The sequence below is a fragment of the Petromyzon marinus genome, unplaced genomic scaffold, assembly GCF_048934315.1.
Source record: "Petromyzon marinus isolate PM22_M1 ecotype Great Lakes invasive population unplaced genomic scaffold, UKy_Petmar_22M1.pri1.0 PM_Scaffold_485, whole genome shotgun sequence".
NCBI classification, from domain to species: domain Eukaryota; kingdom Metazoa; phylum Chordata; class Hyperoartia; order Petromyzontiformes; family Petromyzontidae; genus Petromyzon; species Petromyzon marinus.
The window spans coordinates 30,344-46,213 of NW_027423485.1; the positions used below are offsets into that span (position 1 = coordinate 30,344).

The following is a 15,870-nucleotide window of genomic DNA, read 5'->3' on the forward strand; positions in this document are numbered from 1 at the left end:
GAGTGGGTGGGTGAATGGGTGTGTGAGTAGGTGCACCTAGTCTGGCACCTGCTGTGTATGTCACGTGACCTCCTCCTGGTGTCTGTTTTTGTGTGTGTGTCTGTGTGTGAGTCTGTGTGTGTCTGTGTGTGAGTCTGTTTGTGTGTGAGTCTCTTTGTGTGTGTCTGTGTTTGTCTGTGTGTGTCTATGTGTGTCTGTGTGTGTGTCTAAGTCTGTGTGTGTGAGTCTGCTTGTGTGTGTCTGTGTGTGTCTCTGTGTGTCTGTGTGCGAGTCTCTGTGTGTGTCTGTGTGCGTGTCTCTGTGCGTGTCTCTGTGCGTGTCTCTGTGCATGTCTGTGTGTGTCTCTGTGTGTCTGTGTGTGTCTCTGTGTCTGAGTCTCTGTGTGTCTGCGTGTGAGTCTCTGTGTGTGTGAGTCTCTGTGTGTGTCTGTGTGTGAGTCGTTGTGTGTCTGTGTGTGAGTCTCTGTGTGTCTGTGTGAGTCTCTGTGTGTGTCTGTGTGTGAGTCTCTGTGTGTGTCTGTGTGTCTCTGTGTGAGTGTCTGTGTGTGTGAGTCTCTGTGTGTCTGTGAGTCTCTGTGTGTCTGTGTGTGAGTCTCTGTGTGTGTCTGTGTGTGAGTCTCTGTGTGTGTCTGTGTGTGAGTCTCTGTGTGTCTGTGTGTGAGTCTCTGTGTGTGTGTCTCTGTGTGTGTCTGTGTGTGTGTCTGTGTGTGTGTGTCTGTGTGTGAGTCTGTGTTTGTGTGTCTCTGTGTGTGTGTCTGTGTGTGTCTGTGTGTCTGTGTGTGTGTCTGTGTGTGTGTGTCTGTGTGTGTGTGTCTGTGTGTGTGTGTGTCTGTGTGTGTGTCTGTGTGTGTGTGTGAGTCTCTGTGTTTGTGAGTCTCTGTGTGTGTGTGTCACTGTGTGTGTGTCTCTGTGTGTGTCTGTGTGTGTGTCACTGTGTGTGTGTCACTGTGTGTGTGTGTCTGTGTGTCTGTGTGTGTGTGTCTGTGTGTGTGCCACTCTTTCATTGACAACTCAGAGAAGTCGGATTGGGAATGATTAATAGAATGTTTTTTATTTCACAAGGTGACACACAGACACAGACAGACACACACACAGACACAAACAGACACAAACACACGCACAAACACACACAGACACACACACACACAGACACACAAACACACACAGACAGACACACACACACAGACAAACACAGACACACACACACAGACACACACACACATAGACACACACACAGACACACAGACACACACACAGACACACACACAATGCAAAGTGACATCTTGCCTGTCTGTCCTGTCTCTGTGTGTCTCTGTGTGTGTCTCTGTGTGTGTCTCTGTGTGTGTCTCTGTGTGTGTCTCTGTGTGTGTCTGTCTCTGTGTGTGTGTCTCTGTGTGTGTTTCTGTGTGTGTCTATGTGTGTCTCTGTGTGTCTCTGTGTGTGTGTCTCTGTGTGTGTCTCTGTGTGTGTCTCTGTTTCTCTATGTGCTTCTGTGTGTGTCTCTCTGTGTGTGTCTCTGTGTGAGTGTCTCTGTGTGTGTGTCTGTGTGTGTGTCTCTGTGTGTGTGTCTCTGTGTGTGTTTCTGTGTGTGTCTGTGTGTGTCTCTGTGTGTGTCTCTGTGTGTGTGTCTGTGTGAGTGTCTCTGTGTGTGTCTGTGTGTGTGTCTCTGTGTGTCTCTGTGAGTGTGTCTCTGTGTGTGTGTCTGTGTGTGTGTCTCTATGTGTGTCTCTGTGTGTGTGTCTCTGTGTGTGTCTCTGTGTGTTTCTCTGTGTGTGTCTCTGTGTGTGTGTCTCTGTGTGTCTCTGTGTGTGTCTCTGTGTTCGTGTCTCTGTGTGTGTGTCTATGTGTGTCTGTGTGTGTTTCTGTGTGTGTCTCTGTGTCTCTGTGTCTGTCTCTGTGTGTGTCTCTGTGTGTGTGTGTCTCTGTGTGTGTCTCTGTGTGTCTCTGTGTGTGTCTCTGTGTGTGTGTCTCCGTGTGTCTCCGTGTGTGTCTCTGTGTGTCTCTGTGTGTAACTGTGTGTCTCTGTGTGTGTCTCTGTGTGTGTCTCTATGTGTGTCTCTGTGTGTGTGTCTCTGTGTGTCTCTGTGTGTGTCTCTGTGTGTGTCTCTGTGTGTCTCTGTGTGTGTCTCTTTGTCTTCTTCGTGTCTCCACTTTAAGTTCACAGATTAGCTCCCAGCTTTGAAAGCTGCACACACACACACAGAGACACACACAGAGACACAGAGAGAGACACACAGAGACACACACAGAGACACAGAGAGACACACACAGAGACACACACAGAGAGACTCACACAGAGAGACTCACACAGAGACACACAGAGACACACACAGAGACACAGAGAGACACACACAGACACACACACAGAGACACAGAGAGACACACACAGAGACACACACAGAGAGACTCACACAGAGAGACTCACACAGAGAGACACACACAGAGACACTGAGACACACACACAGAGACACACACAGAGACACACAGACAGACACACACAGAGACTCACACAGAGACACACACAGAGACACACACAGAGACACACACAGAGAGACACAGAGACACACACAGAGACGCACACAGAGACACACACAGAGAGACACACAGAGAGACACAGAGACACACACAGAGACACACACACACACACAGAGACACACACAGAGACGCACACAGAAAGACACACACAGAGAGACACACACAGAGAGACACACACAGAGAGAGACACACACAGAGAGAGACTCACACAGAGACACACACACAGAGACACACACAGAGACGCACACAGAGAGACACACAGAGACACACACACAGAGACACACAGAGACACACACACAGACGCACACACAGAGACGCACACAGAGAGACACAAACAGAGACACACACAGAGAGACACACACACAGAGACACAGACACACACACGCAGAGACACACAGAGACGCACACAGAGAGACACAGAGACACACACAGAGAGACACACACAGAGACACAGACACACACACGCAGAGACACACAGAGACGCACACAGAGAGACACAAACAGAGACACAGACACACACACGCAGAGACACACAGAGACGCACACAGAGAGACACAAACAGAGACACACACAGAGAGACACACACAGAGAGAGACAGAGAGACACACACAGATACACAGACAGACACACAGAGAGACTCACACAGAGACACACAGAAACACACACAGAGACACAGAGAGAGAGACACAGTGACACACAGAGACTACATAGACACACTACTACATAGACACTACTACTACATAGACACTACTACATAGACACACTACTACATAGACACTACTACATAGACACTACTACTACATAGACACACTACTACTACATAGACACTACTACTACATAGACACACTACTACATAGACATACTACATAGACACTACTACTACATAGACACACTACTACATAGACACACTACTACATAGACACTACTACATAGACACACTACTACATAGACATACTACATAGACACTACTACAGAGACACACTACTACATAGACACTACTACATAGACACTACTACTACATAGATACTACTACATAGACACACTACTAGATAGACACACTACTAGATAGACACACTACTAAATAGACACTACTACTACATAGACACACTACATAGACACACTACATAGACACACTACGACATAGACACTACTACTACATAGACACTACTACTACATAGACACTACTACATAGACACTACTGCATAGACACTACTACTACATAGACACTACTACATAGACACACTACTACATAGACACTACTACATAGACACTACTATTACATAGACACACTACTACATAGACTACTACTACTACTACACAGACACACTACTACACAGACACACTACTACACAGACACACTACTACATAGACACACTACTACATAGACACACTACTACATAGACACTATTACATAGACACTATTACATAGACACACTACCACATAGACACACTACTAAATAGACACTACTACTACATAGACACACTACTACATAGACACACTACTACATAGACACTACTACATAGACACACTACTACATAGACACACTACTACATAGACACACTACATAGACACACTACTACATAGACACACTACTACATAGACACACTACTACAAAGACACTACTACATAGACACACTACCACATAGACACACTACTACATAGACACACTACTACATAGACACACTACATAGACACACTACATAGACACACTACATAGACACACTACTACATAGACACACTACTACATAGACACTACTACATAGACACACTACTACATAGACACACTACTACATAGACACACTACATAGACACACTACTACATAGACACACTACTACATAGACACACTACTACATAGACACACTACTACATAGACACACTACTACACATACACACTACATAGACACACTACTACATAGACACACTACTACATAGACACACTACTACATAGACACACTACATAGACACACTACATAGACACACTACAGACGCACTACTACATAGACACACTACTACATAGACACACTACTACATAGACACACTACATAGACACACTACATAGACACACTACTACATAGACACACTACTACATAGACACACTACATAGACACACACTACATAGACACACTACATAGACACACTACTACATAGACACACTACATAGACACACTACATAGACAAACCTGTTTGAGGAATTGAGTAGAATTCAAAAGTTCCGTAGAGCCGTAAGTTACACGCTTGCCCGGCTTAGTCTGCACACACAGTGACACACACAGTGACACACACAGTGACACACACACACAGTGACACACACAGTGACACACACACAGTGACACACACACAGTGACACACACAGTGACACACACACAGTGACACACACACAGTGACACACACAGTGACACACACAGTGACACACACACATTGACACACACAGTGACACACACACAATGACACACACAGTGACACACACAGTGACACACACACACACAGTGACACACAGTGACACACACAGTGACACACACAGTGACACACACACAGTGACACACACAGTGACACACACAGTGACACACACACAGTGACACACAGTGACACACACAGTGACACACACAGTGACACACACAGTGACACACACACAGTGACACACACAGTGACACACACAGTGACACACACACACAGTGACACACACACACAGTGACACACACACAGTGACACACACACAGTGACACACACAGTGACACACACACAGTGACACACACAGTGACACACACAGTGACACACACAGTGACACACACAGTGACACACACAGTGACACACACACAGTGACACACACAGTGACACACACACAATGACACACACAGTGACACACACAGTGACACACACACACACAGTGACACACAGTGACACACACAGTGACACACACAGTGACACACACACAGTGACACACACAGTGACACACACAGTGACACACACACAGTGACACACAGTGACACACACAGTGACACACACAGTGACACACACAGTGACACACACACAGTGACACACACAGTGACACACACAGTGACACACACACACAGTGACACACACACACAGTGACACACACACAGTGACACACACACAGTGACACACACAGTGACACACACACAGTGACACACACAGTGACACACACAGTGACACACACAGTGACACACACAGTGACACACACACAGTGACACACACACACAGTGACACACACACACACAGTGACACACACAGTGACACACACACAGTGACACACACAGTGACACACACAGTGACACACACACAGTGACACACACAGTGACACACACACACAGTGACACACAAAGACAGATACACTCACCTACTCACTAAGCCACTCACTCAGCCATCAACTCCCTCAGCCACTCACTCAGTCAGCCACTCACTCACTCAGCCACTCACTCACTCAGCCACTCACTCACTCAGCCACTCACTCACTCAGCCACTCAGTCAGCCACTCACTCACTCAGCCACTCACTCACTCAGCCACTCACTCAGCCACTCACCCACTCACTCACCCACTAACTCAGCCACTCACTAACTCAGGCACTCACTCATCCACTCACTCACTCAGCCACTCACTCACTCAGCCACTCACTCACTCAGCCACTCACTCACTCAGCCACTCACTCACTCAGCCACTCACTCACTCAGCCACTCAGTCAGCCACTCACTCACTCAGCCACTCACTCACTCAGCCACTCACTCAGCCACTCACCCACTCACTCACCCACTAACTCAGCCACTCACTAACTCAGGCACTCACTCATCCACTCACTCACTCAGCCACTCACTCACTCAGCCACTCACTCACTCAGCCACTCACTCAGCCACTCACTCACTCAGCCACTCACTCACTCAGCCACTCACTCACTCAGCCACTCACTCACTCAGCCACTCACTCATCCACTCACTCACTCAGCCACACACTCACTCACTCAGCCACTCACTCACTCAGCCACTCACTCAGCCACTCACTCAGCCACTCACTCACTCTCAGCCACTCACTCAGCCACTCACTCACTCAGGCACTCACTCAGCCACTCACTCACTCAGCCACTCACTCACCCACTAACTCAGCCACTCACTCACTCAGTCACTCACTCAGCCACTCACTCACTCAGCCACTCACTCAGCCACTCACTCACTCACTCAGCCACTCACTCACTCAGCCACTTACTCAGGCACTCACTCACTCAGCCACTCACTCAGCCACTCACTCACTCAGCCACACACTCACTCACTCAGCCACTCACTCACTCAGCCACTCACTCACTCTCAGCCACTCACTCAGCCACTCACTCACTCTCAGCCACTCACTCACTCAGCCACTCACTCAATCAGCCACTCACTCACTCAGCCACTCACTCACTCAGCCACTCACTCAGACACTCAGTCTGTGGGTCTCTGTGTGGTGAGTCTGTGGGTCTCTGTGTGGTGAGTCTGTGGGTCTCTGTGTGGTGAGTCTATGGGTCTCTGTGTGGTGAGTCTGTGGGTCTCTGTGTGGTGAGTCTGTGGGTCTCTGTGTGGTGAGTCTATGGGTCTCTGTGTGGTGAGTCTATGGGTCTCTGTGTGGTGAGTCTATGGGTCTCTGTGTGGTGAGTCTATGGGTCTCTGTGTGGTGAGTCTATGGGTCTCTGTGTGGTGAGTCTATGGGTCTCTGTGTGGTGAGTCTGTGGGTCTCTGTGTGGTGAGTCTGTGGGTCTCTGTGTGGTGAGTCTATGGGTCTCTGTGTGGTGAGTCTATGGGTCTCTGTGTGGTGAGTCTATGGGTCTCTGTGTGGTGAGTCTATGGGTCTCTGTGTGGTGAGTCTATGGGTCTCTGTGTGGTGAGTCTATGGGTCTCTGTGTGGTGAGTCTGTGGGTCTCTGTGTGGTGAGTCTGTGGGTCTCTGTGTGGTGAGTCTGTGGGTCTCTGTGTGATGAGTCTATGGGTCTCTGTGTGGTGAGTCTGTGGGTCTCTGTGTGGTGAGTCTGTGGGTCTCTGTGTGGTGAGTCTATGGGTCTCTGTGTGGTGAGTCTATGGGTCTCTGTGTGGTGAGTCTGTGGGTCTCTGTGTGGTGAGTCTGTGGGTCTCTGTGTGGTGAGTCTATAGGTCTCTGTGTGGTGAGTCTGTGGGTCTCTGTGTGGTGAGTCTATGGGTCTCTGTGTGGTGAGTCGATGGGTCTCTATGAGTGAGCCTGTGGGTCTCTGTGTGGTGAGTCTGTGGGTCTCTGTGTGAGTGAGTCTGTGGGTCTCTGTGTGGTGAGTCGATGGGTCTCTGTGTGGTGAGTCTGTGGGTCTCTGTGTGGTGAGTCTATGGGTCTGTGTGTGATGAGTCTGTGGGTCTCTGTGTGGTGAGTCGATGGGTCTCTGTGTGGTGAGTCTATGGGTCTCTGTGTGGTGAGTCTATGGGTCTCTGTGTGGTGAGTCTATGGGTCTCTGTGGTGAGTCTATGGGTCTCTGTGTGGTGAGTCGATGGGTCTCTGTGTGGTGAGTCTGTGGGTCTCTGTGTGGTGAGTCTGTGGGTCTCTGTGTGGTGAGTCGATGGGTCTCTGTGTGATGAGTCTATGGGTCTCTGTGTGGTGAGTCTATGGGTCTCTGTGTGGTGAGTCTGTGGGTCTCTGTGTGGTGAGTCGATGGGTCTCTGTGTGGTGAGTCTATGGGTCTCTGTGTGGTGAGTCTATGGGTCTCTGTGTGGTGAGTCTATGGGTCTCTGTGTGGTGAGTCTGTGGGTCTCTGTGTGGTGAGTCGATGGGTCTCTGTGTGGTGAGTCGATGGGTCTCTGTGTGGTGAGTCTATGGGTCTCTGTGTGGTGAGTCTATGGGTCTCTGTGTGGTGAGTCTGTGGGTCTCTGTGTGATGAGTCTGTGGGTCTCTGTGTGGTGAGTCTATGGGTCTCTGTGTGATGAGTCTGTGGGGCTCTGTGTGGTGAGTCTATGGGTCTGTGTGGTGAGTCTATGGGTCTCTGTGTGGTGAGTCTGTGGGTCTCTGTGTGGTGAGTCTATGGGTCTCTGTGTGGTGAGTCTATGGGTCTCTGTTTGGTGAGTCTGTGGGTCTCTGTGTGGTGAGTCTATGGGTCTCTGTGTGTCACTGTGTGTGTGTCACTGTGTGTGTCACTGTGTGTGTCACTGTGTGTGTGTGTCACTGTGTGTGTGTGTCACTGTGTGTGTGTCACTGTGTGTGTGTCACTGTGTGTCACTGTGTGTGTGTCACTGTGTGTGTGTCACTGTGTGTGTCACTGTGTGTGTCACTGTGTGTGTGTCACTGTGTGTATCACTGTGTCACTGTGTGTGTGTCACTGTGTGTGTGTGTCACTGTGTGTGTCACTGTGTGTGTGTGTCACTGTGTGTGTCACTGTGTGTGTGTCACTGTGTGTGTCACTGTGTGTGTCACTGTGTGTCACTGTGTGTGTCACTGTGTGTGTGTGTCACTGTGTGTGTCACTGTGTGTGTGTCACTGTGTGTGTCACTGTGTGTGTGTCACTGTGTGTGTGTGTCACTGTGTGTGTGTGTCACTGTGTGTGTGTCACTGTGTGTGTCACCTTGATGTAGTCCATCAGATTCTGGTACTCAATGTAGTTCCCACCTCCGATCATGAAGACAACAGCCTACACAGACACAGCCACCGGTGACCTCGCTCACACGACCACCGGTGACCTCGCTCACAGGACCACCGTTGACCTCGCTCACACGACCACCGGTGACCTCGCTCACACGACCACCGGTGACCTCGCTCACACGCCCACCGGTGACCTCGCTCACACGACCAACCGGTGACCTCGCTCACACAACCAACCGGTGACCTCGCTCACACGACCAACCGGTGACCTCGCTCACACGACCACCGGTGACCTCGCTCACACGACCAACCGGTGACCTCGCTCACACGACCAACCGGTGACCTCGCTCACACGACCAATGGTGACCTCGCTCACACGACCACCGGTGACCTCGCTCACACAACCAACCGGTGACCTCGCTCACACGACCACCGTTGACCTCGCTCACACGCCCACCGTTGACCTCGCTCACACGACCAACCGGTGACCTCGCTCACACGACCACCGGTGACCTCGTTCACACGACCACCGGTGACCTCGCTCACACGCCCACCGTTGACCTCGCTCACACGCCCACCGTTGACCTCGCTCACACGCCCACCGTTGACCTCGCTCACACGCCCACCGTTGACCTCGCTCACACGCCCACCGTTGACCTCGCTCACACGCCCACCGTTGACCTCGCTCACACGCCCACCGTTGACCTCGCTCACACGACCACCGTTGACCTCGCTCACACGCCCACCGTTGACCTCGCTCACACGCCCACCGTTGACCTCGCTCACACGCCCACCGTTGACCTCGCTCACACGACCACCGTTGACCTCGCTCACACGCCCACCGTTGACCTCGCTCACACGCCCACCGTTGACCTCGCTCACACGCCCACCGTTGACCTCGCTCACACGCCCACCGTTGACCTCGCTCACACGCCCACCGTTGACCTCGCTCACACGCCCACCGTTGACCTCGCTCACACGCCCACCGTTGACCTCGCTCACACGCCCACCGTTGACCTCGCTCACACGCCCACCGTTGACCTCGCTCACACGACCAACCGGTGACCTCGCTCACACGACCACCGGTGACCTCGCTCACACGCCCACCGGTGACCTCGCTCACACGCCCACCGGTGACCTCGCTCACACGACCACCGGTGACCTCGCTCACACGCCCACCATTGACCTCGCTCACACGACCACCGGTGACCTCGCTCACACGCCCACCGGTGACCTCGCTCACACGACCAACCGGTGACCTCGCTCACACGCCCAACCGTTGACCTCGCTCACACGACCACCGGTGACCTCGCTCACACGACCAACCGGTGACCTCGCTCACACGACCACCGGTGACCTCGCTCAAACGACCACCGGTGACCTCGCTCACACGACCACCGGTGACCTCGCTCACACGACCACCGGTGACCTCGCTCACACGACCACCGGTGACCTCGCTCACACGACCACCGGTGACCTCGCTCACACAACCAACCGGTGACCTCGCTCACACGACCAACCGGTGACCTCGCTCACACGACCACCGGTGACCTCGCTCACACGACCAACCGGTGACCTCGCTCACACGACCAACCGGTGACCTCGCTCACACGACCAATGGTGACCTCGCTCACACGACCACCGGTGACCTCGCTCACACAACCAACCGGTGACCTCGCTCACACGACCACCGTTGACCTCGCTCACACGCCCACCGTTGACCTCGCTCACACGACCAACCGGTGACCTCGCTCACACGACCACCGGTGACCTCGTTCACACGACCACCGGTGACCTCGCTCACACGCCCACCGTTGACCTCGCTCACACGCCCACCGTTGACCTCGCTCACACGCCCACCGTTGACCTCGCTCACACGCCCACCGTTGACCTCGCTCACACGCCCACCGTTGACCTCGCTCACACGCCCACCGTTGACCTCGCTCACACGCCCACCGTTGACCTCGCTCACACGACCACCGTTGACCTCGCTCACACGCCCACCGTTGACCTCGCTCACACGCCCACCGTTGACCTCGCTCACACGCCCACCGTTGACCTCGCTCACACGACCACCGTTGACCTCGCTCACACGCCCACCGTTGACCTCGCTCACATGCCCACCGTTGACCTCGCTCACACGCCCACCGTTGACCTCGCTCACATGCCCACCGTTGACCTCGCTCACACGACCACCGTTGACCTCGCTCACACGCCCACCGTTGACCTCGCTCACACGCCCACCGTTGACCTCGCTCACACGACCAACCGGTGACCTCGCTCACACGACCACCGGTGACCTCGCTCACACGCCCACCGGTGACCTCGCTCACACGACCAACCGGTGACCTCGCTCACCTCCTGGAAGGGATTTTTGCTTCGGGCTGTTGAGCTGCAGACAAACAAACACAAAGTGACACACACAGTGACACACACACAGTGACAGTGACACACACACAGTGACACACACACAGTGACAGTGACACACACACAGTGACACACACACACAGTGACACACACAGTGACACACACAGTGACACACACACAGTGACACACACACACAGTGACACACACACACAGTGACACACACAGTGACACACACACAGTGACACACACACAGTGACACACACACAGTGACACACAGTGACACACACAGTGACACACACAGTGACACACACACACAGTGACACACACACACAGTGACACACACACACAGTGACACACACAGTGACACACACACACAGTGACACACACAGTGACACACACAGTGACACACACAGTGACACAAACATAGTGACACACACAGTGACACACACACACAGTGACACACACACAGTGACACACACAGTGACACACACAGTGACACACACACAGTGACACACACAGTGACACAGTGACACACACACAGTGAGACACACAGTGACACACACACAGTGACACACACAGTGACACACACAGTGACACACACACACAGTGACACACACAGTGACACACACAGTGACACACACAGTGACACACACAGTGACACACACAGTGACACACACAGTGTGACACACACAGTGACACACACACAGTGACACACACAGTGACACACACAGTGACACACACACAGTGACACACACAGTGACACACACAGTGACACACACACAGTGACACACACAGTGACACACACACAGTGACACACACACAGTGACACACACAGTGACACACACACAGTGACACACACACAGTGACACACACACAGTGACACACACAGTGACACACACACAGTGACACACACAGTGACACACACACAGTGACACACACAGTGACACACACACAGTGACACACACACAGTGACACACACAGTGACACACACACAGTGACACACACAGTGACACACACAGTGACACACACACAGTGACACACACACACAGTGACACACACACAGTGACACACACAGTGACACACACACAGTGACACACACACAGTGACACACACAGTGACACACACACAGTGACACACACAGTGACACACACACAGTGACACACACAGTGACACACACACAGTGACACACACACAGTGACACACACAGTGACACACACACAGTGACACACACAGTGACACACACACAGTGACACACACAGTGACACACACAGTGACACACACACAGTGACACACAGTGACACACACACAGTGACACACACACAGTGACACACACACACAGTGACACACACACAGTGACACACACACAGTGACACACACACACAGTGACACACACAGTGACACACACACACAGTGACACACACACAGTGACACACACACAGTGACACACACAATACCTGTCATTTCCACGGATCAGCTTTGGGTCAAAGTATCGGTAATCATCCGTCTCCTAGGGCATTGTGGGTAAAAAAAAAATATCAGACCCCCCCATGAGTGAGTGGACTAGTCCAGAGTTCACCCCCCCTACGAGTGAGTGGACTAGTCCAGAGATCACCCCCCTATGAGTGGACTAGTCCAGAGTTCACCCCCCCTATGAGTGAGTGGACTAGTCCAGAGATCACCCCCCCTATGAGTGGACTAGTCCAGAGTTCACCCCCCCTATGAGTGAGTGGACTAGTCCAGAGATCACCCCCCCTATGAGTGAGTGGACTAGTCCAGAGCTCACCACCCCCCCCCCCCCTACGAGTGAGTGGACTAGTCCAGAGATCACCCCCCTATGAGTGGACTAGTCCAGAGTTCACCCCCCCCTATGAGTGAGTGGACTAGTCCAGAGATCACCCCCCCTATGAGTGGACTAGTCCAGAGTTCACCCCCCCTATGAGTGAGTGGACTAGTCCAGAGCTCACCACCCCCCCCCCCCATGAGTGAGTGGACTAGTCCAGAGATCACCCCCCCTATGAGTGAGTGGACTAGTCCAGAGATCACCCCCCCTATGAGTGAGTGGACTAGTCCAGAGTTCACCCCCCCCCATGAGTGAGTGGACTAGACCAGAGATCACCCCCCCCTATGAGGGAGTGGACTAGTCCAGAGATCACCCCCCCCCTATGAGTGAGTGGACTAGTCCAGAGCTCACCCCCCCCTATGAGTGAGTGGACTAGTCCAGAGCTCACCCCCCCCCCCATGAGTGAGTGGACTAGTCCAGAGTTCACCCCCCCTATGAGTGAGTGGACTAGTCCAGAGATCACCCCCCCTATGAGTGAGTGGACTAGTCCAGAGTTCACCACCTCCGCTATGAGCGAGTGGACTAGTCCAGAGATCACCCCCCCCCCCTATGAGCGAGTGGACTAGTCCAGAGATCACCCCCCCCTATGAGTGAGTGGACTAGTCCAGAGCTCACCCCCCCTATGAGTGAGTGGACTAGTCCAGAGCTCACCACCCCCCCCCCCCCCCCCCCCCATGAGTGAGTGGACTAGTCCAGAGTTCACCCCCCCTATGAGTGGACTAGTCCAGAGTTCACCCCCCCTATGAGTGAGTGGACTAGTCCAGAGTTCAACCCCCCTATGAGTGAGTGGACTAGTCCAGAGCTCACCCCCCCCCTATGAGTGAGTGGACTAGTCCAGAGTTCACCCCCACTTTATGAGTGAGTGGACTAGTCCAGAGATCACCCCCCCTATGAGTGAGTGGACTAGTCCAGAGTTCACCCCCCCTATGAGTGAGTGGAAAAGTCCAGAGCTCACCCCCCCCCCTATGAGTGAGTGGACTAGTCCAGAGTTCACCCCCACTTTATGAGTGAGTGGACTAGTCCAGAGATCACCCCCCCTATGAGTGAGTGGACTAGTCTAGAGTTCACCCCCCCTATGAGTAAGTGGACTAGTCCAGAGTTCACCCCCCCATGAGTGAGTGGACTAGTCCAGAGTTCACCCCCCCCTATAAGTGAGTGGACTAGTCCAGAGATCACCCCCCCCTATGAGTGAGTGGACTAGTCCAGAGATCACCCCCCTATGAGTGAGTGGACTAGTCCAGAGATCACCCCCCCTATGAGTGAGTGGACTAGTCCAGAGTTCACCCCCCCTATGAGTGAGTGGACTAGTCCAGAGTTCACCCCCCCTATGAGTGAGTGGACTAGTCTCTGTGTGTGTGTGGGGGGAGTGAGGTTGGGGCAGTCCATTCACTTACGGGGGACGCCTTCATCTCCATCAGCCTGTCCAGTAGGCAGGTGGCCGGAAGCTTCTGTGCAGATACATGCAGGGTGGGTGGGTGAGTGTGTGAGTGGGTGGGTGAGTGGGTGGGTTAGTGGGTGGGTTAGTGGGTGGGTGGGTGAGTGAGTGGGTGGGTGGGTGAGTGAGTGGGTGAGTGGGTGGGTTAGTGGGTGGGTGGGTGGGTGGGTGAGTGAGTGAGTGGGTGAGTGAGTGGGTGGGTGGGTGAGTGAGTGGATGGGTGAGTGAGTGAGTGAGTGGGTGGGTTGGTGGGTGAGTGGGTGGGTGAGTGGGTGGGTGGGTGGGTGAGTGGGTGGGTGAGTGAGTGGGTGAGTGGGTGGGTGAGTGGGTGAGTGGGTGAGTGAGTGAGTGGGTGAGTGAGTGGGTGAGTGAGTGGGTGGGTGGGTGAGTGGGTGGGTGAGTGGGTGGGTGAGTGAGTGGGTGAGTGGGTGGGTGAGTGGGTGGGTGGGTGAGTGGGCGGATTGGCTCCTCCCCTCATGGCGTCTGTGTCCACCACAGGGGCTAAACGGGGGCTCTGGACGGGTGCGAGGGGCTGGTAACCCCTCCACCTTCAATTAATTATCACTAAACCACGTCTAAAATATCTAACTTGTCGGCCTCTGTGGAGGAGGCTCGTGAAGGATGCTACTGGGCAGTTGGAGGCAGTCGCCCTCCAACAACAACGGAGGGCGGAGGAGCGACGCTCACAACAACGAGCGGAGCGCCGGGTGGCTAAAGCACAGCAGGTTGGCACAGTAGGGGGCACAGGTGGTGCATCAGCCAGTCATCTCAGTCGACCCGTGGCACCTGGGTCTGCCCCGTGACCTCCTGCCAGCGGGCGTTCGACACTTCACGTGGCCTCAAGGTGCACATGGCCTGGCACAAGCGTCGTGGTGACGTCACCGCCACTTAGTGGCGAATGGCGGTTGTTGTTGTTGTTGTGTGTATGTGTGTGTGTCTATCTGTGTGTGTGTCACTGTGTGTGTGTGTCACTGTGTGTGTCACTGTGTGTGTGTCACTGTGTGTCACTGTGTGTGTGTGTCACACTGTGTGTGTCACTGTGTGTGTCACACTGTGTGTGTCACTGTGTGTGTCACTGTGTGTGTCACACTGTGTGTGTCACTGTGTGTGTCACTGTGTGTG

General features: G+C 53.0%; 1 protein-coding gene across 1 annotated transcript in view; it reads right to left on the bottom strand.

The window, feature by feature from the left end:
• Positions 1–1,024: 1,024 nt before the first annotated feature.
• Positions 1,025–15,870, bottom strand: part of LOC142923404 (uncharacterized) — a 33,840-nt gene continuing 18,994 nt past the window's right edge. Inside the window, exons 7-12 of the mRNA XM_076064492.1 lie at positions 14,708–14,761; positions 12,928–12,980; positions 11,465–11,498; positions 9,090–9,155; positions 4,717–4,785; positions 1,025–2,184 (exon numbers count right to left, since the gene is read on the bottom strand). Of these exons, the coding sequence (XP_075920607.1) occupies positions 2,158–2,184; positions 4,717–4,785; positions 9,090–9,155; positions 11,465–11,498; positions 12,928–12,980; positions 14,708–14,761 (303 nt within the window). The 3' untranslated portion in view covers positions 1,025–2,157. The remainder of the gene's footprint in view (positions 2,185–4,716; positions 4,786–9,089; positions 9,156–11,464; positions 11,499–12,927; positions 12,981–14,707; positions 14,762–15,870) is intronic.